Raw genomic sequence first — 26,050 nt, 5'->3', positions numbered from 1 at the left:
GTGGCCTTTATGTTACAAGTCTGAATGCATTTGACTATCCAACTAGCTATACCTGATTTGGATATAGGGTTGCCTTTATGTGGTGGTGAAATGGCTAAAAAGAGTTGCTTTGTTTTTCTGAAAGTTTTAGTTCTATGTACAACATGAGCCCTCTGTATAAATCTAGATTATGAAGAGGTCTTTCTGCAACAGAATCAGAGTTAGGGGAGAAAACAGGAAGCTCAATAGATTGATTGAGGTGAAACTGTAAGACTACTTTAGGTAGGAATTTAGGATTAGTACGAAGAACCACTTGGTCTTTATGTATTTGAAAGAAAGGTTCTTCTAAGGTTAGCGCCTGGAGCTCACAAACACACCTGAGGTAACAGCAACTAAAAACACTACTTTCCATGATAGAAATTGAACAGAGCATGAATGCAAAGGCTCAAAAGGTGGACACATGAGACCAGTAAGTTCAATATTTAAGATCTAAGAGAGTGCAGGAAGTACACGAGGTGGAATAACTTAAGTCCTTCCATGAATGTTTAAATGTCTGGAATCCTATAGAGGGATAGACGCTGTTTATTTTGGAGAAAGGCAGCTGAGGCAGCAAGATGAAACCTAATGGTAGTATATGCTAAATTGTATTTTTGTAAATATAGCAAATAGGAAATATCCTCTACTGTGGCTTTGAGGGGATTTATTTGTTTAGGTTGAAGGTAATAAACAAAACGTTTCCATTTTGCAGCATAACAAGCTCTAGTTGTGGGTCTGCCTGCTTGCTTAAGAATGTCCATGCATTCTGTTGGTAAGTTCAAGTAACTTAATTCTAAGACCTCAGGTGCCAGATTACTAGGTTGAACATATGTGGATCTGAGTGTCTGATTTGTCCATTATCCTGAGTGACAAGGTCCCACCTGTTGGAGAGCTTCTCGTGTGGGACTACTGAAAGATCTAGTAGGGTTGTGAACCAGGGTTGATGTGCCCAGGTGTGCAAAAAGATAATGTACAATGTTTGCCTGAGTTTTTGAACCAGAAATGGAAGGAGAGGGACAGGTGGAAAAGCATAGACAAATATCCCTGAGCAACTCATCCATAGTGCATTGCCCTTCCATTGTGGGTGCAAGAACCAGGAGGCAAAGTTTTGCCATTTTGCGTTTTCTGATATGGCAAATCATTCTATTTGAGGGAAACCCCACTAATGAAAGTATGGAAGGAGAACTTGGGGATTGAGTTTCCATTTGTTGGTTTACTGATGCGTTCTGCTGAGCCGGTATGCCAGACGGCTGTCCATTCTCTGCAGATATTCCGCCAGGAGATTAATGTGATGGTGAAGAGCCCAATTCCGTATGGTCTGAGCAAGGTCTGACAGCTGGGGTGACTGTGCACGCCCCCCCCCCCCCTGTTTTTGCAGGTAAGGCATGGCTGTCTTATCGTCTGTCTGGACTAGGACAACCTTGTGTGAAAGATGAGGAAAGAAAGCTTTCAGTGCTAGGAAGACTAAAGTTCGAAGTAGCTGATGTGAAGGGATTATTGTTTGGCTTCCCACAGACTTTGCATTGTTAAGTCTTGTAGGTGCAAACCCCAGCCTGTTTCTGATGCATCTGTGTTTAGAATGATATGAGGCAATGGGCCCAAGAAAGCCCCCCCGACTTTTCACCCTTTAATACATTGAGGAAATCCCAGCATTGCAGAGAAAAGCAAGTATGGTAGTCTATCAACACTAGATCCTATAGGTGACCCTTTGCTTGATGCCACTGGTGAGAGAAACACTGTTGCAATGGGTGCATGTGTAGCCTTGCCTGTTGAACTATGGCAATACAAGACTCCATCATTCCCAGTAGACGCATAACAGTCATGCTAGGTGTTTTCTTTCAGCGAGCATAGGTAATTTCCTTTGTTTTCTGTTTGGAACAGAAAGACGGACAATGGAACAACTACCCGAAAGTACACTGGTGATCTGGCTGTCAGTTAAAAATTTCCACTTGCAGTGGAGGCTCAGCTACTGGAAAGATGGTGTTGCTCATAACTCTAAACAGAGCAAGTAAAAAAGTTTGGCGGATAGCAAATCCACCACATTTTGGCAGATGCCTTTCATCTGCCAAACTCTAAAGGAGTCTCTAAATTTAAAATCATTAGTTCCTAACAGTGTGTCTTCACAAGAAAGCTGTTATATACATTTTACAGATATAATATATAGCGATACGGTCTCCATAGTAATCGTTGAGTTGCACTTTCCATAGGAAACTGCTTTTTTTAGTTGCTAGTAAGAACGCTGTTTAACAAATCCCCACAAGATTTAAAAGGCCCCAGCGCACCTACTTATGCAAATTCCTGCATTCAGAAAACCCTAGTGAGCTAGTGGATTCTTTGGGCACTTAGGCTGGCTGTAGCTTGGGGCCAAAGATACCACAGAGCATGGGCAAAGGCGGTTGGTTTACAGCCATGCTTTATGCGTCACTGAGGCACTTTAGCATTACCAAAGGCGCTGCACATGCTTGTGCGACCTCTTCTGTAATAGAGACTGTGCCGGTGTAAAATGTTTCTTGTCTGTTTATAGAAAAATAAGGAGAAGCAGTTTAAAATTTCTAGCCTCAGTTAGCACCCAAGTAGTTAAGACACATTCTCCCATCTACGGCTTGCTGAAACATACCCCGAGTACTTCATTCCGACAACTTCCATAAAACCCATAAGAAAGAATTTGTTGTCCCTACAACATTAAGGAAACAACTTGAGATGGGTCTTGCGGGGGGCACGCCTCAGACAGCATGCGTGGCACTGCACTGGGGAAAATAAAGCACCGACTGTTAGTGGCAATGCCGTGAAGTGGCATAAAGTAGGGGTTGCTGAAGACAAACAGGAACTCTCCCATATACCACCAATTAGGAAATTTCCTGCGTGCTGTGGGAATGACAATATGCAAAGGCCACAACTTTAAACCACTTAGCTACACTGCATTACATTCCACATCAGACCCATCCAAAAAGCACACAATCCTATCTCACACCTACACTTTATAATAAATGAGAACATTTCACTTCCAAGTGACACAGATTCATTCTTTGTATATCAAGGATGCATCAACAGACTGACATTATGGAGAAACTGCATCATACTCAGACTGGACAGTAGCTGCCCTGTCCCTTGCAGGATTGTCTGCTCTCCCTTCTCTTACTACATAACCTCCCCACTAGTTTGCAGGATAGAAACTACTTATCATTTCTGTTTGAGTAGGAACTAAATGAGGACACTATCTACCGCAATCATTTAAACTCACCTGCTCGGTATATATGATTAACTGCTTGAATGGGGTATTCACTATTCACAGGATGACATCTGATGTTTGGTGTGATAACAAACATCACTTAAAAATACTTGCAAGCGCCTCTGAAATAAAGTCCTCACAACATAATGCTGTACAAATGCCTCATTGTGAACACAACTCCCCATCGCAGTCCAGCAGTTCCTATATATTCTCTCATGCCAGGTGGTGCCAAAGAGTACTGATGCATCATTCTTGGATAATCACTTTGATGCAGGAGGCATCAATCATCAGAAGAAAGCGACAGAGCTCATGCAGTTCTTCCTTGTTAGTTTCTTTCACTCATTTCCCCAGCCCAGATTCTCCATAGCGCAGTTTAGTCGCAGTCCCTCTTCCCTCCTAGAGCAGCCAGCAGGGCCACGTACATGGCGCATGAAGTAACTGGTGCAGGGAGGAGAACAGAAATGGAGCCTAACACACCCAGCAATGGGAAGCAACTACTTACAGTTAGCTGTGATAACACATCCTGCCAGTGAGAAGATCATGCTGTCCTCCAGCACCTACAAATGGGAAAAGGGGAGAAAACCATCAGGCACTCACACAGACGCTATCCGGCACCCTGTCCCATCTATTGTCAAGTCATACAACCTACACAAGAAGAGCACTGGGAACCACTGTTGCACATTAAAAATCACATTTAACATTCATGTCGAAAGGCACTGAATCTCACAAAGGAAGCCAGAGAACTAACATAGCAGTTTGGCATACACAGATCCAATGAGATGGCAATTAGACAGGCACGACTTTAACTAATTACAAAGATTACATTGATGTCCAGTGCTTGGATACTGTTCAATCGCATAACTGTTTGAAGTTTCAAAAATGGTTAGCCACAATGGCTGAACAAGACTTCAACAAAAATAATGACTTAAAAATAATGAGCAGCGCACAAAAGCCGTATAAAGGCAGACTGGAAGCAGGGCTGCTGTCTATTCAGTGAGTGTTCTGAGCCAGTCGATTGGCTGACTAAGCATATTTGACCAATCAGACCGATAGCTTGTTTTCCAAAGGAACAATGCCAGCAGTTAATCAGCTAAAACAAAACATCATTGATCTTAACCTAAAAATGACACTTTCTGGTTTACTTTAAATGGCCATTATGTGTTCCTGAGATTCAGCCACTGTGCCATTCATTCAAAGGAGCTAAGAACTAATGGACAAGCTGCTACTAGAAGCATGGATAGGGAATATCTTGGTAAGAAAATATCGGTGGATTTTATGATGAATGCATGAGAAAAGGAAACCTGGTTCCCTTACTTGGATCTATTGCCTAACCCGTGGTTTAGACAAGAGATCCTAAGGTTATGCATTGGGATTAATCCATGGATATCAAATAAAGAATTTAAAACCAAAATGTTGGACCCTAATGGGCACTGTAAATGCAGGTTGGGTACAAAAGGGGATACCGTGCACTTTTTGTTGGACTGTATAAATATTTTAGAACAGCGTAAACTTTGGCTGCGTCCAATATTCATAAAATATGATATAAGAAATAGGAGACAAGCACTTGAGCTAATTACAGAACTTCCAAGCATTGATATTGTAATTGCACTTGGGAAATTTATAAAGGTTGTACAGAGTTTTATAATAAGTCAGAAATAGATTTTAATGTTTTAAATAGGATTGTGTCTAGAGATAACCGGTTTTATGAATTTTATTAGGAAAAAATCATTTGGAGTAATTGATAATAAGTGTACCCACTTCTAAGTGTCATAAGACTGGGGGAAGTCCATTTACACCTTTCTTTTAAAGGAATGAGATTTTAACGAGAATTTGTATGAATTGTTGTCGATAGATAATATTTTAATCCAAGTAAATACTGTGTATTGGTTTAAAGATTACGATCTAAATAAACTACCAAAGTGGTTGTTTCAGTTCTGGCCAAAGACCCTCTAGATTATTGGAATACTCTGTGAAGAAAACCTCTTTGTTGTATAAGTGTTATCCATATGTATGCCTCTAAAACCAAAAGAGGGGACGCACCGGTGTTGAACTCAGGCAAACAAAACAACAAATCTCAATTGTGAATTGTGTGAATTGGGAGATTCAGAAATAGACAAATGAAAAGGACTCATCCAAGCATACATAAATGAATCTCATTACAGAAGAGAGAGGCGAGAGAGGTTCATTCTACCGCTTTACAACTGCACATGGGTTACGGTATTGTCACCAGGGCGAGTGTTGAAAGAAGCTACACACACCTTAACATCAGACGCAGCCCCCATTCTCCCACACTTATTCCTTCTTACACATCACATCTCTCCATATTATAGTTTAAATGCTAAAACTCACTTTGTTAATAGTGAATACAACAATACAAAATGTGGTCCCCAACTGTGCAACAGTACACAGAACAATTACACAGATTTACATGATTTTTCATGTCAGGATTCCAAAACATCCTTTCAAGTTGTAATTTTATTAGGATCTCCACATGAATGGCTTCTTTGACCAGGATATCTATAACCTATCTTTTAAAATCCAGTTTCTCCAAAAGCAAGAAAAACTTGATACAGCAACCTCATTTTGAGCAAGGTGTTGGGGATTGCTCCCTCTCAAGCTGAGGAAGACACTGGCACTGAGAACTATTGTCGCTGTTCAGATATTTGGTTTTCTCTAGTCCAAGACCTTCATATTAATCAAGCAATCAAAGATGTAATAGCACACAGGCATTACAGGTCACCTTTGCTAAAACTTCTATTTGCTAAGTTGTGAAAGGGTGCGAAAGGTAAAGGGGGTATATGTAGTGAAGTCAGAGCTAGGAGGTTTACACAAGACCAAGTGCATGTTTATACAGATCACTTGCAAGAAGAGAAGGATATGGAAATTCATTACCATTAAAAGTGTTTTTCCATTTAGGATCTGGGTGGAAATCTGTAGCAAAAAGAGCTTTTACCATCTAAACCAGGTATTTGGAAGTATAAATCCTAATTAGGGGCTCTCGGTCTTTGACATATATGTGCAACAAATGCTTTGTGAGCAATATTGTCCAAATTCAGCAGTCTAAAAGTATATAATCAACATGCACACTGCATAGAGTCTTTTTGCATGGGAAGGCGTTCATTGAAGTTTGGTAGTCTCCTTAAACCCCATTAAATAAGAGGATACAGGTGGTTGAGATCTACGGCAACAGAAATTTGACAGTTTTCAATGTAGAGCGTGAGGTAGACTTATGTAGAGATATACCGCTCAGAATCCCCTTTCTAGTTGGATTAAAGGAGGTATGATTGTGGAGTAACACATAATCCTTTTAAAATATACTTTCTGAAGACATACCAAGGGGTTTCAGCCTTAATTAATGTGCCATAACATTGCAGAGAACCAGGTGATAAGAAAATAAACATGTTCTCAATCTACTGAGAAGCCAAGACAGTGAATGGTTTTAAAGGTCTTTTGTAGCAATTTCTTGTTTCTGTGCATACTTCTAGCAAAAATAAACATTGTAGGATGATGTTCTCCAATCAGTACCTACAAGGGGACCTGGCTTGGCACTTCAGGCTTGACTCTTCCAAATGTAACAGGACACTGATTTGCATGTGACAGGTCTGGAGAGGCATAGTGTGTGAAAAACAATGGTTTGAAATGTGGCCTTTGTAATTATCAGTGGCTGACATTAATGCAAGCATTCAACTCATCACCTTTTTTGCCTTCCTCAGTGCAAAATGTAGCACTGCTCTGAGAACATTTTGTTGAACTAATAGTTTTCTTTGATAATTTCTTTCAACGCTGGGTAGCATGTTGTAGACTGGTCTCTCATCTTTTGGAAATACAGGCCAGGGGGTACATCAATCTCTTCTCAGGACCGGAGAACAGTATGGCATAAAGTCTTTGCATGAGCCTGCTCCTTACTAGTTTTCTAGGTTCCAGACAATTGAAGATAAGGGATTTTATGCATCAATCAAGGCAGATTCTTTTCTTCCTTTTTCTTTTCATGCTTTACTGCAACTTTATCTTTCCTTTCCTGGTGGGTCATAAATAGCATGGTTCAGTAAGGTTGCTTCCAGCATCCAAGATGAGTAGATGTTTGATGCATAAAAAAGTGTTCATAAAATTGGTATATCAGTGCCAAGTACTACTGGTTTTGACAAGTGAAGAAGAGGATGTATGGACAACGGAAAACACTCATCAGCTCTATTTAAAAGGATGTTGGTGATGGGGTAGGTCTTAGTATTGCCGAAATGTACTATGAGTGGATTGCTGAGCTCTCTTCCAAATGCTTACACAATTCAGGACTTGAGACAGTTTGCAAGCACCCTCTAACCCATTGGTTTCCAACCTTTTCTGTCGTAAGAGCTACTTATGTGCAGTGAAAATCTTCCAGAACTAGTAATATTATTAGGGGTGTAAATTACGACCACATCTGACAAGACTACATTAGTGGTGACGCCACTCAAGCAGTGATTACATCAATGACTCAGACAGGTTACCAGCACTAATGTAAAAAAGGTTTTATCAATGTGACATACCCCTACATGGATAATACATACCAGTCAAAGCCTGGAACCAATGTAATTAGTCTCCCCAACGCCACATGATTTAAAAAGCGTATGTGCATGCTGAACGGTATATTGACAATTAAATAATATTTGTTTGTCGTTACCCAACTCAATAGTTGGAATGCTTGTTTTGGAAATTAAACTGAAATTCGGCCAATTTTTCTCTAAACACCAGTTTATGAGTCTAGAAAACACACACATTTTCATCTCAATTCACGCTTTTCAATGTTGGTATATTATTCATTATTTTAAGCAGGAAAAAGCTTCTAATTTAATAATATGGGCTGCATACTGGAGAACTACTTACGGTAATTGGAGAGCTACCAGCAGCTCAAGAGGTACTCATTGGAGAAGCCTACTCTAACCACGAACCCTCTGGTGGGGTGGGCATAGATACTTACATTTTGGGAAAAGGGAGGTCATCGGGTAATTGCGCCCATAATGTATTCCAGCCAAGCTTACAACTTTGGCTTACCTTACACATTCGAGAAATGTGCTTCCACTTCCCAAAATCCCAATTTTTTAATCTTATATTTTAGGATCTACCATACAGGACAACTGCAGAGGGTTCACTTCTGGTACCCTTGTATAAGAAAGGGGACCACTCCAGCCCTGGAAATTATCCGATGATTGCACTCCTTGATACAAGGGGAAGTGCTATGTGAGTATCCTTAACACAGAGCTGCAGAGATGGGTAGTAAAGAATTAACAGATTCCCACCAGCACAACAGGGCTGCCATATTGAGGATAATCTATTTTGCATTATCCATCTGATTGAGGAGACAGTTGCGGTTAAAATCAAGCCTTATATATATGGTTTATAGATTTAAAAACAGCTTTTGACTATCTGAAGAGAGAATCTCTGGATGAAGCTAAACAACATCCCATCCTCCATTTTGAAAGCTATCAGAACGTATAAACTCAAACCCTAGGGGAAAAGATACAAGTGAGTTCTGAGTGGTCAACAACCTTAGAAATTAGAACTAATAAAGGCTTTAAACAAAGCTGCACAGTGGCCCCGCTATTCTGCAACCTCTATTTGGCAGGCTTAAAAGAACACCTTGAAATGACAAGGATATTTCCCCCAAGAGCAGCAGGGCTCAGGATCTATACGCTCCAGTATGCTGCTGATGTGGTGCTTCATGATCAGGCAAGATAGGCCTACAGAGACTTTTTAATTAGTTGACCACTTACTGCGAAGCTAACAACTTAAAGATCAATGCCAGAAAGACAAAGGTGATGATTATGACTCTTACACTTCTAAAACGAGGAGCATGGTTCATTCAAGGGAGTAAAATCGAGACAGTATGCACCTACAAATATTAGGAAGTGTGGCTGGATAGTAGAAGTCACATTTCTCCACACATTCTTGCGCATCAGGCAACAGCAAATTCATTGACCGGGGCAGGCTGCAAACTTCAAAAGTCAATGGCGAAATCAAACTTCCTCTCCCTCCTAAGGGTGATGACCAGCAAGTAAATTCACACAATCACATATGGGGAACACCCACTCCGAAAACAGCTGTCATGTTAGCTTGACAGGGCACAAGTCACCTGTTACAGACACAAGCTCAAACACACCAAATTTGTTTAGAATTGTGTTTGATCTCGCATAATCAGTCAAAGCATGCACATTATTAGTCTACAGTCTAAAATCCAAGCAAGCACAGACTGACACTCTAAAACACACCATATGGATGGCAATACACTCTACAGAGGCCAGATGGCATCATTATTGTAAATCTTCATTGATCATCTTCGAGGCACAGAACATTTGGGCAAGTAACCTCCCAGCTGCCCAGACGTCTGAGTTGCTATTAAAACAAGCAACACTAATATCTACAGAGTGGGATAGGCAGTTATTGAAGAGTAAGGTGCACGGCAGCTAGGCAGCCAAGCTCTATGCACCTGGTGTACCACCATCCTACCTCTTTCAACTGCTTAGCAAGGAAATGAAAAAGAAAAACTGACAAAATGTACATTTGGATTAATTCCCCTAAGAGCTTACTAGTATGGCCAGACGGAACATGATGACAAAAGGCAATACAAACTTTGGGCTAGGTTAGTGGACTCTTCGATTCATATTCTCTGCATTTTGACCCATTAATTCAGTATATTAGATTCTGTCTGTTTCCAATATTTTGATCATTAAATATGCTGGCTTGTCAAGACGCTAAACAATGTTATCTGCGATTTTTTTGAAGTTGTTTTAAGGCACGATCTTACTTCTGCAACATAGGGTAGCTGAAGCATTAGTAACAGGTCAGATGACAGCCAATGTGGTCCATACAGGCACTCCTTTGGTTAAGAAAAGGACTGCTATTTCTACGTTGTGAATACGAGGCACTTGGCAGGTTACTGTTTTTTGGGGGGATTGGCTTGACAAACATGTGGCTAAGAAGCTATGCTGGATTTTAATCATGCTGTAAAATGTTCTTTTTAATAGATTCAATTTGAGGGAAAAGGCACTTTACAGGTTTTTATTGAAGGTTTTTAAGAAAACATAAAAGGCACAAAATACTTACAACAGATTGTAAACCATCTAAACCTTATGTTTGATTTACACATAAGGACGCTTTTAACTGTGTGTATTTATGGGCTTATTTGCTTTTACACTGATGTGTTGCGAGCTATTGTAATAATTGTAATTACTTGCACAATAAAAGGTATTTCTTTTCAATTGTCACAATCATAACTTTGTGTCCAGATTGTAGGGTGAGTCTTTTTTCCGAGAGATCACTCTACTGGGGTCTTTATTCTTGTGGATATCTCTGGACACTGAACCTATTGGAGTTCTGACTTATGGTATAATTTCTATGGTCTGGGTCAAAGTTTGATAATGAGATTCGATAATTAGACTTTTCCACTTTGGGTTCTTTGATCAGAGGACGGAAGCTCTACTTCCTCCATCAGAGTTGCTTTCTGGTATTTCACTCATCTTTGTTTGTCAGGTGGTAAGTCTTCCACAAACTCTTCTAACACAATATTGTTCTTCACCCTTTCAGAGGTGGTAGCTGAGTGAACCCATTCATCCACTGCGTATTTAAATCCAACGAATAGTCATTGTGGGGTTTGTGTAAATCTGTTCAGTAGTTTTTGAGAAATTAAAATATATATAAACATATATATGTCATGTGATCAAGCCCTGGGAGCAGGGTGAAACGCGTTGTGGCGGTGGTGCTGGCGAAATAAACAGCTTCAAGCACAAGTTACTGGGTCTGCATTCGTTCTTGGCAGCGGCGAGCATTGGAACGGAGTGCTCGATATATATATATATATTATCTCACAATCTCGCTCTGAAAGAACAAGCATGAGCCGCAGTCATTAACGAGGGTGAAGGCTTTATTTCGGCGTTTTCCTAATATATTTCGGACTAACCAGACCTTCTTCAGAGGACAGCCGCTACATCGCAGAACCCCAAAACGCAACCACCTGACGCTGTTAGCATAATCAAGGTATTTATGCCCGCTGGTGGACTCCTTGATAAGTAGGATTAAGGCATGCTGGTAGTTGTGGTGCATTAGGGTCAATGTTCTTACCCTCCTGTGGGTGATGTGGATGTTTTCACTCCTCAATAATCCCCAAGCTGGGGGAGGAGCCAAGCTCGCGACCGAGATGGCCGCATTGTAGCTCGGCTCCGTCCACCTCCTGCCTGAAACACATATCCTGTACTTCATCCTGCCCTGAGGAGACACATTTGGCGGAATATGGGAAGGTGAAACGCTGCTCGCTCTTACCGTCTGACCTGGGGGCTCCGGGGTGCCGCGGATCTGGAGTTGTGCTCTTGTTTGCTCCAGAGCCTCAACGGCGTGCGGGCTGGGTGCTCGCCTGTGACGCTCGGCCGGAGCGAGGCATCGACGCCGGCCCAGGTGGAGGAGAGGGGTCGGCTGAAGAGGCCATTGTGCGGTTGTGGCGGTGGCGACTGACCGAGCCCGGTCTGGTGGCCCGGGGGCTTTGTTGCGGGGCGCGGCCCGCCTCGGACGGGGGTAGACCGTACAGGAGGCTTGTCCCCCCTTTGTTGTCCTGTCCGGCCATCTTGAAGCCCTTCGCCCGGAATCGGCGGACGGCGCCCGTGAGACGGTGGCACCGGCAACCCCTTGCTTTTGGCGGCTCATCTTTCTGCACCAAGATTGCCATTACCGGGGCTCGGCGGAACTCCGTTGGGCCTGGTTCGACGGCCCGGTCCGAGGGCTGAGGAGCGGAGGGTCCCTGCTGCACTGACAAAATGGCGGCCGTCGCCCTGGGTCCCGGACCTATTTGGGGCGGCAAGTCTGATCTGTCGAACTGCACGACGGCTGAAGCTTGTGGGAGTGAGCCCACGATTGGCGATGTCCTCGCCGCCCTATGTTCTTGGCGTGTGGCCATGGCCTTTGACGCAGCTGTGCAAGATAGCGGTTCTGCCGCCATGCCTGTTGGGCCGTCCTCCATGAATAAGGCCCGACTGAAGAAGGGTGCTGCTTTGCCTCGCTCGGCTGTTGCAGAGAGTGATGCCGCCGCTTATCTGGGAGACCGTATGTCTGTGACCCCGGACCTCCAGGAAGTTTTGATTGTGGCGGACATGGGTGAGGGCCCCACGTCGGGGCCCGTCCAGGTCAGTCTGGCTGGGGAGCTCGGCGGCTTTTTGACTCGAACTGCTTTGGTGGGGTCCCATGGCTGCCCCGCGGGGGATACCTCGCCCCCTTGGGCAGCTGGACCGCACCCAGACTGTTTGCTGTTCCTGATGTTGCTCTTTGACAATTTGGTCTTCTGTCGCCATTGTTTGCATTGCTGCTCGAGACTGGGATACCCTGTTTTGCACCCTTGGCCTTCCTTGTTTCGATCCTATGTACACTTCATGCCGAACTGCTTGCTGTATTCTATTTTATTGTGTACTACAGCTATGGCCAGGAGAGGGCAGGGGTGAGATAGAATTGCCTCGGCGGACTGCTAATTATTGTATGGTGATGAGGACTGATCGCAGCTGTAACAATATGACCGATTCCTCTTCGTGTTCCTGATATTTGAGGTTGTGTCGATCTCGTTCCGATGTGGGTTTCAACAGTGTTAAGGCGGGGGTAAGAGCTGAATGTTCGGTTGCAGTTCTCCTCTCCCACTGGTTTTCTTTCCCCCTTCCTTTCTCTTTTTGTCTGTTGTGTTCTTTTTTCACTTTCTGATTCTTCTATACTTCGGGTTCCACTTAGGGCGACAGGCACGCTGCTGGGGGGGTAGTCCGTAGCCTTCTGCAGGGGTGCAGGGTGGTGTGGGAGGGACGGGGTCTTTATATTGTCCGTTCTTTCTTGGTTCTATGGCTCTTTTGTATCCCCTTATCGGGGAGTGTTAGCCGGCAGTGTGGGGTATGACTTCCTCACGTCCATGATAATGATAGCACATATATCGTGTCTTACTCGCCTCGACCCCGATCGTGGGTCCCTAGTTCTGTGTACTTTATTCGCCATGGGACGCGTATAGCGGCGCTGCGTTCTTTCTTTCCTGTTTTTTTCCTTTTTTTTTTATATTCCTTTTTCTGCCCTTCCCCCCTCTTTCTCCCTTTATTTGGGTTAGTATAGTGGACGGCTCTCTTAGCGTTGCTGTTCTGACTCCTTTGTACTGTAGCAGCACACATTCAGGTGGTGACGGGTGGATGGTGGGCAGCGGTAGGAACTGATTTGAAACGGGGCGACTCTATGTTGACTCTTGCCAATTGCTGCTATAACTTCTGCTTCTCACTGCTCCTTTGTATCGATGCTTTACCAACTGCCTGCCATAGGATTTCAGAAGTCAAAAGTTGCTAACGCTCCTGCTATACTTCCTACTATATTATAAAATTAACCTTCTTTCATCCTGCTACTAGCGGCTATACTCGGCCTCTTAATGTTGTTTGCTCGTTTATATACTGCTGGGAAACTGCTGGGGAATTCCAATGCTGACTTTGTGCGCTTATAATGTGTTGTGGCCGGCCTGACTGGTTGTAGGCCCGTATTTGTACGCTTCTACTTGCACAATAAAGGTTTTCAAAAAAAAAAAAAATCCCCAAGCTGACAACCTTTTGTGTTAGCTGGACACCGTGCCAAAGTCCAGTCCTTGGCGGCAAGCTGCTGCCCTTGTTGCTTACGCAGTCTCCCAAATGCGGTCCAGTTGCGGGCAGCATAGTGGCGCTCTTGTCGGCGGTGCAGACTCTAGGCGGGACCACACCTACAATATTATCTCACAACTCGCTCTGAAAGAACAAGCATGAGCCGCACTCATTAACGAGGGTGAAGGCTTTATTTTGGCGTTTTCCTAATATATTTTGGTCTAACCAGGACTTCTTCAGAGGACAGCCGCTACATCGCAGAACCCCAAAACGCAACCACCTGACGCTGTCAGCGTAATCAAGGTATTTGTGCCCCCTGGTGGACTCCTTGATAAGTAGGATTAAGGCATGCTGGTAGTTGTGGTGCATTAGGGTCAATGTTCTTACCCTCCTGTGGATGATGTGGATGTTTTCACTCCTTAATAATCCCCAAGCTGACAACCGTTTGTGTTAGCTGGACACTGTGCCAAAGTCCAGTCCTTGGCGGCAAGCCGCTGCCCTTGTTGCTTACGCAGTCTCCCAAATGCGGTCCAGTTGCGGGCAGCATAGTGGCGCTCTTGTCGGCGGTGCAGACTCTAGGCGGGACCACACCTACAATATTATCTCACAACTCACTCTGAAAGAACAAGCATGAGCCGCACTCATTAACGAGGGTGAAGGCTTTATTTTGGCGTTTTCCTAATATATTTTGGTCTAACCAGGACTTCTTCAGAGGACAGCCGCTACATCGCAGAACCCCAAAACGCAACCACCTGACGCTGTCAGCGTAATCAAGGTATTTGTGCCCCCTGGTGGACTCCTTGATAAGTAGGATTAAGGCATGCTGGTAGTTGTGGTGCATTAGGGTCAATGTTCTTACCCTCCTGTGGATGATGTGGATGTTTTCACTCCTTAATAATCCCCAAGCTGACAACCGTTTGTGTTAGCTGGACACTGTGCCAAAGTCCAGTCCTTGGCGGCAAGCCGCTGCCCTTGTTGCTTACGTAGTCTCCGAAATGCGGTCCAGTTGCGGGCAGCATAGTGGCGCTCTTGTTTGCGGTGCAGACTCTAGGCGGGACCATGGCTACAATATTATCTCACAATCTCGCTCTGAAAGAACAAGCATGAGCCGCACTCATTAACGAGGGTGAAGGCTTTATTTCGGCGTTTTCCTAATATATTTCGGTGTAACCAGACCTTCTTCAGAGGACAGCCGCTACATCGCAGAACCCCAAAACGCAACCACCTAACGCTGTCAGCGTAATCAAGGTATTTATGCCCCCGGGTGGACTCCTTGATAAGTAGGATTATGGCATGCTGGTAGTTGTGGTGCATTAGGGTCAATGTTCTTACCCAACTGTGGGTGATGTGGATGTTTTCTCTCGTCAATAATCCCCAAGCTGACAACCTTTTGTGTTAGCTGGACACCGTGCCAAAGTCCAGTCCTTGGTGGCAAGCCGCTTCCCTTGTTGCTTACGCAGTCTCCCAAATGTGGTCCAGTTGCGGGCAGCATAGTGGCGCTCTTGTCGGCGGTGCAGACTCTAGGCGGGACCACGCCTACAATATTATCTCACAATCTCGCTCTGAAAGAACAAGCATGAGCCGCACTCATTAACGAGGGTGAAGGCTTTATTTCCCACCATCCTTTGGGTCTGTAAATGGAGAGAATAGACTGCGCTAGCGGAAAACTGTGATAATATATATATATATATATATATATATATATATATATATATATATATATATATATATATATATATATATATATATATATATATATATATATTAATAAACAAAGCCCTAAAGCAGATTCTGAGGGCACACAACAGCTCGCCAGCCCTCCGGCATCACTTCTCACAACTTGCCGCAAACCCTCGTATTTGCAACTTGCAGACGCGTTTCGAAGCTAAGACGCTTCTTCTTCTGGGCAGGGAAAGCACACAGCAAACCGCACTCGTAGCTTTCAAACATCTTTATTTGCTACGCAGCCCTCTAGTGGGTGGTTACCCAAAGGTGCTTCATTTCATAGCAGTCTGGGCTACGTAGTCCAGTAGTCTGGATTGCATGACTGTCTCCGAGTAAGGAGTGATGCCGGAGGACTGGCGAGCTGTTGTGTGCCCTCGGAATCTGCTTTAGGGCTTTGTTTATTAATATGTTGCGTGGCTCCCTGACCACAATGAGGAGCACTTTCACGCTATGGGAAGGTGAGACTGGTGAGGCTGCGAGCAGAAACTGGATTTTGCCCAACATGCAGCACAGTGAGCCCACGTTAAGAACTTGCCCCCCAATGCCTTGTTCCTACTACAGGAGTTTAAATGGATCGATTGGCATGCAGCAAGTCACCCACTTAGGGAGGATTTCACTCGGACACAATCATGCAATCCAGACCTCTGGACTACGTATCCCAGACTGCTATGAAATGAAGCAGCTTTGGGTAACCGCCCACTAGAGGGCTGCTTAGCAAATAAAGATGTTTGAAAGCTATGAGTGTGGTTTGCTGTGTGCTTTCCCTGCCCAGAAGAAGAAGCGTCTTAGCTTCGAAGCGCGTCGGCAAGTTGCAAATACGAGGGTTGGCGGCAAGTTGTGAGGAGTGATGCCGCAGGGCTGGCATGCTGTTGTGTGCCCTCGGAATCTGCTTTAGGGCTTTGTGTGTGTGTATGTATGTATATATATATATATCTATATATATCTATATATATATATATATAGATATATATATATATCCATATGACTTACTAAAGGGGTGGTTTGACAACAATCTACTCAATTGGGATGAGCATTAATTCCTGAAAAATAGCACACCTACAGTGCCCACCTTTTATTTGCTCCCCAAGGTGCATAAAGATCCACTTCATCCACCAGGTCGCCTAATAGTATCCTCTAAGAATAGCCTGTTTTAGAATTTTTCAATCTATGTTGATCACTTTTTGGCAGGATATGTCAGGGATTTGGCATCGTATGTGAGAGATATGAAGGACTTCTTACAGAAAATTGAGAATATACACTGGGACAAAGAGCATTGGTTGGTATGTTTAGACCTCGAAAGTCTCTACACCAACATAAGACACAGAGATGGCCTCAAGGCATGTGAACATTTTTGAAAACCTGAAGTCTTCATCTATTGGCTCACACACCCGTTACTTCAAATGATAGAGATTTGTTTGATGGAAAATGTGTTTATGTTTCATGGTGTACTGTACGAGCAAATACAAGGGACTTTGATGGGCAAATGGTTTGCCCCCAGCTATGCCAATCTTTTGGTGGGCTGGTGGGAGAAGCAGGTGCTCTGGAGTTAGTCATTTGAATATTGGACCAGCAGAGTCAATATCTGGTTACGGTACATCGATGTTGTCTTTTTTGTGTGGGAGGGCAGGACAGAAGTCCTTCTACAGTTTTTCAGTAAATTGAATCAAAGTACTGTTAATCTAAAATCCACCAAGCAACACAGTCAACATACAGTGGATTTCCTTGATATTAGGCTCACTATCAAGGATATTAAGTTGGTTACAGATCTGTTTAGAAAAAAAAAGCAGGGAATTCTGTACTTCACTCAGCTAGTTGCTATTCCCCTATTTTTGGGAGGAGCATACCATTTAGTGAGTTCTTGCGGTCAAAAAGAAACTGTAGCTCTGAGAGTAACTGTCAAAAGAACAAGAAAGAGATGATTAGCAGATTTCGGGCACGTGGTAGCCTCTCAAAATTCTCAAAATGGGTGAGATAAGAGCAGATTCCATTAAGAGAAGCCCTTTAAAAAGCTCCAAAAACCAAACAGACAGAGAAGGTGTCCCCTATCAGACTGATCTTGACTTATAACACTCAATCTGTCCAGTTTAGCAAAATCATCGAGAAGAGATGGGATATCTTGACACCGGATCACATCCTCAGGGATAGATTGGGCCAGCATCCATCGATAACTTGCAGAAAGGGCCCTTCGATCAAGGATATGCTAGTCAGGAGCCACATGGAACAACACAAGCCTAACTGGTTAGAAAGAACTAGTGAATTCCACAAATGTGGAAAATGCAAGGCCTGTAGCAACAGTGAAAATGTAAGAGAAGTCAGACTACAGAGAACCAATAGGCAGTGGATTATTAAGAAGAACATAAACTGTGGAACCGACATTGTAATTTAAGTGATCACTTGCCCTTGTGGCAAGTGGTACATTGGATCCACTACCTTACATGTGAAGAAAATGATTTTAGAGCATTGGAGAGCTATCACTAGCAAAGATCTGAGTTATAGCACCACTAGACATTTTAGCCAGGCACACAACTGTTATTGGACCACTGCCAAATATTTCGCACTGGACACCATCCCCAAGAATTCGAGGGGGGTAATCGAATCCAATCCCTACGCAGGTCAGAATCTAGGTTTATCCTACAAGCTGGTAGTGTCTTTCCGACTGGAATAAACAATTATAAAGAGATGTATGTTCATCTATAATTAGAGAGTCTCCTTGATACCTTTCAAGAACTAGAGTTTTCAGTACGATATTTCAATTGGTTTTAATATGCATGTAACTCATTACCCATCCCTAAATTTTCCTTTTTGTATCCCTTCACTGTTGAGGTTTGTGTGTACACTGTTTCTGATGGGCTTTTAGGGTGGCAGAGTGCAACTAGGCAAAAGTTAATTCCCTATGCAAACGTTTTAGGAGCCAGACCCTTAAAGTTTCAAATTTAGACTATGTGGATGGTGTTTGATCTTCTATTTTTTTTACTACGAGGAACCAAGTATACACATCAATATTGTTGTTTGTTTCCTTGTTCTTTTGCAGATTTACTATGTTTGACTTTGGGGTGCAGTCACTACGATTATTTTAGGAGAAGTTATGAGCACGGAGATCCAGATGTATTATTGCGACAACCGTTCTCTCCTTATTAGTTTCATCTGGGTGCTTTACCCAAAGGGACGCTATTGATTGGCTGTTTTACGAGCCCCCCACTGCTGGATTTCATCTTGTAGATCCTTTAATCAATCAGGTACTATACCTATGATGTTATTATATAGACCCTTCCGGATTAGCAGAAGATCATTGCGTAAACAGTATATATAGGGGTACTTTACCCTGTGATTTATTTCAACTATTGATGCACCTATCACTTAATGTGACATTAGCGACTCCGAGTCATGGTCTGACTCCTTTGTGTGGTTCAGCCACTGTGAATCCAGGGTACTATACCCAAGGTTTGTTGCATAGGAATAGTCATAATTTATACTGTGGGGACTTCGCAGTTGCAGTCTCTTGTCTATTGCCATGTTAATACCCTTGTTATATATTTTTGTATATCAGAGAGAGATTTGATTAGCCACAATCTGGAACTTGTACAGCATGAGATTTACTTTCAGGTATGAATATTTTCGAGCACTTTCTGTCTGTATGTCACAGGATTATGGTATCTATCCACTGTCTTTCCTTTATGTTGTGCGTCGTGTGTGACGCGATCCGTATAAAAAAGTGTAAACTTGTAACAAAGGTCATGTGACCGAGAGCTGTTTAGCTCGAAACGCGTTGTTTGTGCCCGAAAATAAATCTATTTGCTGAACTTGGATCGGAGTGGCTCGTGCTTACTGGACTGTGTAAGCTTGGTGGTGGATATATATATAAATAGATAATATCCCATGAGACCCACAGGGATTCCTACCACAAATTAATGAAACAATTGGTTGCAAGTGCTTGGTCCCCACCCCCATCAGACAGCCCACCCCCATGGAACTCCCAGTGTTGCGGGAGAGCAACCAATCTAATTGGCTGTGCGCAACATGAAAGAAAATGTTACAGTCGCTTTTACAGGATACGGGGACTTGGTCCCCATGTGCTGAACTTGATTTTGCAGAGAGACCTCCCCATGGCCAACAACATAAAAATTGCATTTTTGGCCTCATCTCGATCCTGCAGGAATCAGCATGGCCCCCAGTGTGCTTACAAAACATTTTAAAAAATGAGGCATGTGGTCTGTTGCTGGACGGCTTAAGGCTGTGCACAGAGAGGGGTTGAACTCTCAAAGGGAGTTGGGTGCAGTGCCTGCAGACAACCTCTACCCCTCAACCCAACGCTGCAAAGGGCATGTGTGTTCGGCGGTGAGGTGGTGCCAGCAAATGTATCATAAAGGAATTTTACTTCAAGTTTAATTAAAAAAACATAGAAATTCACTGGAAAAAAAACAATCGTTAAAGTGGAGTTATCTGTGAGGAGAGTAGTAAGATTTGAACTTCCCTGTTTTCTTTTTAAATGGCAGTGCTTTTTGGGTGAATTTTTTATGTTTTTTTAACCTAAGTTAAAATCTTAACTTTCCTCACTGATAGCTGCACTTTAACTTTTGTTTTAAAGTGATGAGGGAAATTTACAAAGGATGTGATGGTGACATTGGAATATTTTTTTTTAAAGCTTGCCCAATCACAAGGAAACGGTAAACCTTTTAGGTGAGAGGAGATGGTAAACAAATAGCAGGCAAGAAAACGGTATTTATTCCTTTCCACAGACCAGCCCACATTGGGTTAGTGCATTCCCTGTTATGGTAGTCAGTATTCAGATGTATTATACTGGGCTTTGGAACACCCTTGCTCTGCCATCCTGCTCTGCCATCCTACCCCCCATCACCCATGTTTGGTGGCTCTGTCCCCTTTTCCTCCTTTCCATTGCAATGGTGGCACCACGTCATAACTGTGAATGGCCTGGCCCATTCTCTCCTAAAAGGCCTCCCTGAGGGCGTTCCCCTGAGCGCTGTGAGGTAGGGAGATCAGCTCCCTTGCACGTCCTTGTATTCAACGACATACAAGAACGTATGTTGCCCTTCTGTGGATCTGTTAAATATTTCTGAATCCATATTTGGAAAAGTGAACAGTTTCAGAAACAAAAACTGGAGGGGCAAGCCAGAAGCAATAGGGAATGTTATCTAATTCTTAGACATAGCCAGCACCCAGGGTGAGTTGCATGTGTGGTTTCTTACGGCTAAACTCTTTAATGTTGGAAGACATAGAATCATTGCCTTCCCCATGGAAGAAATGTATTTACTTATAGGTTATATATAGCGCTAGCTAGATCCGAGGGTATCATAGTGCTTTACATATAATGCGAGATCGCTTGATTGAAGTACATACATATATGAAGACATAGAAAATCGTTAGGCAGTCAAGGTAGTTACAATATGCGCACATTAGAAAAGTAAAAGTTAATGGAGTAAATAACATAGTAGACAGCTGAAACAATCAATCGACCGCCGCAACGGTCTAGCCGGTTTGGGTGTAAGCTTTGGGAACATAACTCTGTTTGTGTGCGTGTTGAAGTATTTATGGAGCAGTAGGTATTTAAAGGTTGATTAAGCTTAAATACCTACTATTTTTGAAGAAAGAGACCAAAGAGTGAGTAGAGACAGTACCCTCAATATTCTGTACTAAGCCCCTCATGCTGATTTGGCAGGAATAAGGCAAATTACATTTGCATCCTACGGGACAATCAGAGTCCTACACAAAGAGAAATTTAGTCCCCACCGCACTCAAATATTTTCCCCAGTAGCGCAGTTTTACTGTGCCATAATTTAAACCGCATGTTATACCTCATGACCATCTGTGGAACTCTAAAACAGGAAGTAAAACCGAGCACCAGGGAAAAAATGCAACATGGAATATTACATTGGCAATTTTTCCTATCAGCAACACTGAGACCATCATAGTGGGGGGGCTTACTTTTCTGAGCTGTGTAAAAACCTCTGTCACACCTCATTACTCACGCAGGTTCCTAGTCTCAATGCTCATACACTCCTCATACCAGGCATTATCTTGGTGGTGGCCTTTCAGATTGTACATGCCTATGTTGTGTTTGTCATTTGCCGCCATTTACGTGAAATCGATGTTCAGCCTACAAGGTTGGAGATTCAGTTACACAGTTGTATGAAAAACAATAAAAAAGCTTGAGAAAAAACAAAAAATATTTATAAAAGGAAAATTTAATTGCTACGAAGGGGAAAATATTAAAAGTATTTTAGACTTTAGATAAAGCCCCTCAACCAACAAGAAATGACAGCAAACAATGTTACTACTATTTATGAAAACAGGGAATATACAAGTGTATGAGAAAATGCACTTCTCGGGATACAGAAATTTTAAATTGTAAAACAAAGTAGTGTTTAGAGATCAGGAGTGGTAGAAGAAAATCTAAGCGGACCACATTTCGGTGGTTGAATTTTTGTAAACTTTGCAATCAGATGTGCTGTGGAGAGCCTTTCTACTTGCTTGGGTCTAACCCTGGGCGTAGTTTGCGTTGTAGCGCTACTCCTAACTACGCTAAGTGCACTTTGCGCTAGGTGTAGCTACGCAAACTGTGTAGTGCAGTAGGGAAAATGCTGTTCGCACTGATTGCATAGTGCCTGGCGCTTGTCCGTACTGTGCAATCATTGCAAAACGGCATCTTGCACAGTGCAAGCGGTAATTTTCTGCCGCTCGAGTAGATTTGTACTCGAGCAGCAGCTTTCTCAACGCAGACTGGTAGTTTCTCATCACGAGCGGTCGCGAGCATACGCTACCACTCACAATGAGAAACTTGACCTTCCCGCATTGAGAATCTCGTCAGGAGGTTTATTTTACACGCTCCCGATTGGCAACTTGATGTTTGCTCGCTCGCGGTCGCCAACTTGATGTTGAGGACCGCGAGAAACAAAGATTGTCCGCTACGCGTTTTTGCACTGTGCTTGGTGCAATTTATTTGCGTAGTACCGCAAACAATGCACACTCCGCAAGCGTAGTACTACGCCCAGGGTTACTTGGGTCCTCAACTTATGTCAAGAAATTATATAGTCGTGTACATACATCTATGCTTAATACACAAAGGAGAGAAATGAACATTAAAGGTGAAGTTGAAAAGATGTGCAACACAGCATGCTCAGAATTAAAAGCAAGCAACCTTTTTTGTGCTCTGTGAGTGTCTGTTGGAAGCTAAGTGAAGGCCTGTCGTAGAGGCCATGCGAGGGTCGACTGGAGGTACAGGAGGGTCTGTTGGGAGCTATGCGATGGCTTGTTCTGAAGTATGTCAATTCAAGTGTCTGTTGAGGGGTGCAGGGGTGTCTTTAGGAGATACGGAAGGACCTGTTCGTGGCCTTGTCAGTTTGCAGCTCCATGAGGGACAGTGTGGGGCAACCGGGGTCTGCTGTTGACTATGCGAGTGCCTGCTGGTCTATTTGAGGGTCTTTTTGTGCTTCTGAATGGGCTCCCTTTGGCGCGCGCGTCCCTTCCCTCAGTCCGGTCTGAGAGCTGCAGCAGCTTGTTAGATGGTGTCTGCTTAGAAGCTATCGGAATGTCAGATCCAACCTCGCATAGCACCTTGGGGAGTTGGGGCTGGGTGCAAACCTGCATCCTTGACAGCTCATCCTTACGGCTGTCTCCCCACCTGACAGCTCCCCTCGGACCGCTCCCCGTCAGGGCTGCGATGAAGAGATGGGCCCGTGTAGCAGGGATTAGCAGCGCATCATCTGAAGAGCTTGTCAGCTGCGGTGACACGAGCGCTGCTTGTCTGACGGCCCGTTCTGGCGGGGGGCTAGCATCCGTCCATGAAACTTGGCAATCAGTTAAGGGCCTGGCCCCGTCTGTTCTCTTTTGGATTTCTGCGTTACAGCTTAGTTATTAAAAAAAAAACACGTACCCAAAGGATGCAACTGCCTTCATTCGTCTCACATTGACGAAAAATGTTTATTCCGCAAACTGACATCAAGTATTACCAAAGTAACGCCACACTGAGAAACAATGTTACTAGAAAGCAATGCAAGTTGTCGGTAACAATGCTACAGCGGCCATAGAAAGAAATCATTTGGGCGATTCGAATAATATTAGAAGGGGGTAGCGCCCGACCTACAGAGTTATCCAAGATGACATGCAGCAGCGAAAATAAGACAAGGGCTACTTGGGCCTCCTAATGCATGCTGGGAATACGGCCCCTCCCCTACCCCTCACGACAGCCATCCGTCTGTCCGGGATTACCTGCTTGTCGCTCAGGTTACCCTGCAGCAAGGCGTCCATGAAGATCTGTCGAGGGATGCTCTTCCCGCGCCTTTCTCTCGCCAGCTTCTTGAGGACCGATTCCATCTCCATCAGGGCTGGGAACGAGAAACAGAAGAGTGGGATCAAGGGATTGCCACTGACAGGGCCCCCCAGGAGAGGGCGGCCCGCCCTAGCGCTAGATACTACGGTACAGCCTCTTGGCGCAGAGATTAGCACTCACAAATCAAACACTAACAAAGAGAAGCTATTCAAAAGAGGCAAACCGAAGGCGATACAGCTCCCAGAAATATCATGCCCACGTTTTGTTTTCAAATAACGGTCTTTATTTCGCATTTAATCGGTTTTCACAGCACTGCCTATTATAGCAGTTAATTGAACGGAGGTCTATAGTGATCCGCTTCACATCACACCGCCTGGGCTACTGGTACCAGACTCACCAAGTTATGCATTGATTCACTTCATTCATAAAGTGCAAACTGCTCGAAAGCGGAGCGGAGTCTAGGCATGGACGTAAAATAAAACGCACATAAAAACTACATTTCCATTAACAATAATACAATATTAAACTCTTAGATAAGTAGAAATCAAAAACCTAGCATCTTAGTAAAAACATTAATCATAGACATGAAACTAGCAAAACTATCTTGAAATTTAGGCTTGCATGTTTTAAACAAATAAAATCTCCCGAGGAACCTTCAATGGCTTAGTAAAGTTCGATAGCGAGCCGTATTTCTTTTCTGACACGAGGACACATTTCTCCCACTAGTGGCGCTGAAAAGTCTCTATACATGGGTATGTACATTAAATGACCTCTCAGAACACCATGCAAGAATCGCCTGACCCATAAGATAATCGATATCAATTGGACTCATTTTATTTAATACAAAGGAGTAATCACGCATCTATAGTTCAGCTTGACATCTCCATGGGAAATCCAATTCTTCTTATCCCTGGCAGCCTGGACTCCGACCCCGTGACCAACTTGCACCAAACCTGGAACCACAGATGTGTAGCGGGGCATCTGGCATTGCGCCACATCTGCTGCAGATTGGTCAAATGGTTCAAAATCACTAGGGCAAGGCGGGTATTTGCTGCCATACACATGGGTATGTATGCTTGGACAATACATCCCGTATTGTATGCACAACACTTTGCATTCCAGGCCTGGTGCCTCAGAGGGCTCATGCATCCACTCCATATACAGGTCTTTGAACCCGTGCCGAAAAATCGAATCCCTACGGGACGAATTCATCATTAATCCTTCCAATGTTGATAAAGTGGGCCCTAGAGTTCGGCAACATTACACACCTGCCCAGATGTCCCAAGAGGGGGACACGTATGTTACGTTAGTACATGCTAACGTGACACCCAAGTGGTTCCTCTTAATGGGAGGAAAACAAAACAACAGTATAAGCCAGTGGGTAAACCAACTATCCTCTGAATACCCCAGCCTGGCCTGTTTAACAGATGCAGGAGAACCTGAAAGAACACAAGGCCTCTGCTCAGGACTCGCTGCTGCTCCCACACCAGCTCCCCGCGCCTGACCCAAGGGAGGAGTCCAATAATGTCCTCCCTGTCTTTGCGTAAAGGCTGGGGGCGCATGTGCTGCTTTCTTACTACCCCCACGCAGCCCAAGTGTGGGAGACATCGTTTAAACCCCTCTCACCCTGTCCAAGGACAGGAGGTAGAATTTGCCCCCTCCCCCACCACAGCTCAAGCGAGGGAGGGAGACTAAAGCATGCACCACTCCTCTCCTTGCCGAAGGTCGAGGGAGGATAGGGGCAAAACCCTGTTTGCAATAGGCCTTGCATTACTGATAGTTTGCGGTATTGGTGTTGCAAATAATGATGCAAAGCCAATACCTCATACTTTCAGTAATGCAAGACCAAGTGCATTGCAAATGACTGCATAGTGAGCCAGGAACCAGCATTGTATGTCTCAGTGCTCCTAGAGCTCTCTAGTAAGCAAGGCACCAGCACTGCATGTCTAGATGCAGTACCGCAAGCTGTTCCTAGAGGTCCCTAGTGAGCAAGCACCTGCACTGCTTGTCTAGGTGCAGCACTGCAAGCTGCTCCTAGAGGTCCATAGTGAGCATCATAAACTTTGAAGATATGGTAAATCCACCCAACCCATAAAGCATTGCATGCAAGACAGTACCACGAGTATATTCAAATAGCTATGTCCATATATACACAAATAATAGCTTTGATATGTGAAACAAGAATTATTATAT

The 26,050-nt window shown here is 43.8% G+C and overlaps 1 protein-coding gene across 1 annotated transcript in view; it reads right to left on the bottom strand.

The window, feature by feature from the left end:
* Window positions 1-26,050, bottom strand: part of CYP20A1 (cytochrome P450 family 20 subfamily A member 1) — a 275,234-nt gene that overhangs the window by 127,084 nt on the left and 122,100 nt on the right. The window contains exons 7-8 of the mRNA XM_086955289.1: window positions 23,797-23,912; window positions 3,747-3,801 (exon numbers count right to left, since the gene is read on the bottom strand). Of these exons, the coding sequence (XP_086811415.1) occupies window positions 3,747-3,801; window positions 23,797-23,912 (171 nt within the window). The remainder of the gene's footprint in view (window positions 1-3,746; window positions 3,802-23,796; window positions 23,913-26,050) is intronic.

The sequence above is a fragment of the Lissotriton vulgaris genome, chromosome 2_1 (assembly GCF_964263255.1).
Source record: "Lissotriton vulgaris chromosome 2_1, aLisVul1.2, whole genome shotgun sequence".
Classification (NCBI taxonomy): domain Eukaryota; kingdom Metazoa; phylum Chordata; class Amphibia; order Caudata; family Salamandridae; genus Lissotriton; species Lissotriton vulgaris.
This window is presented reverse-complemented; position numbering and strand designations above follow the sequence as displayed.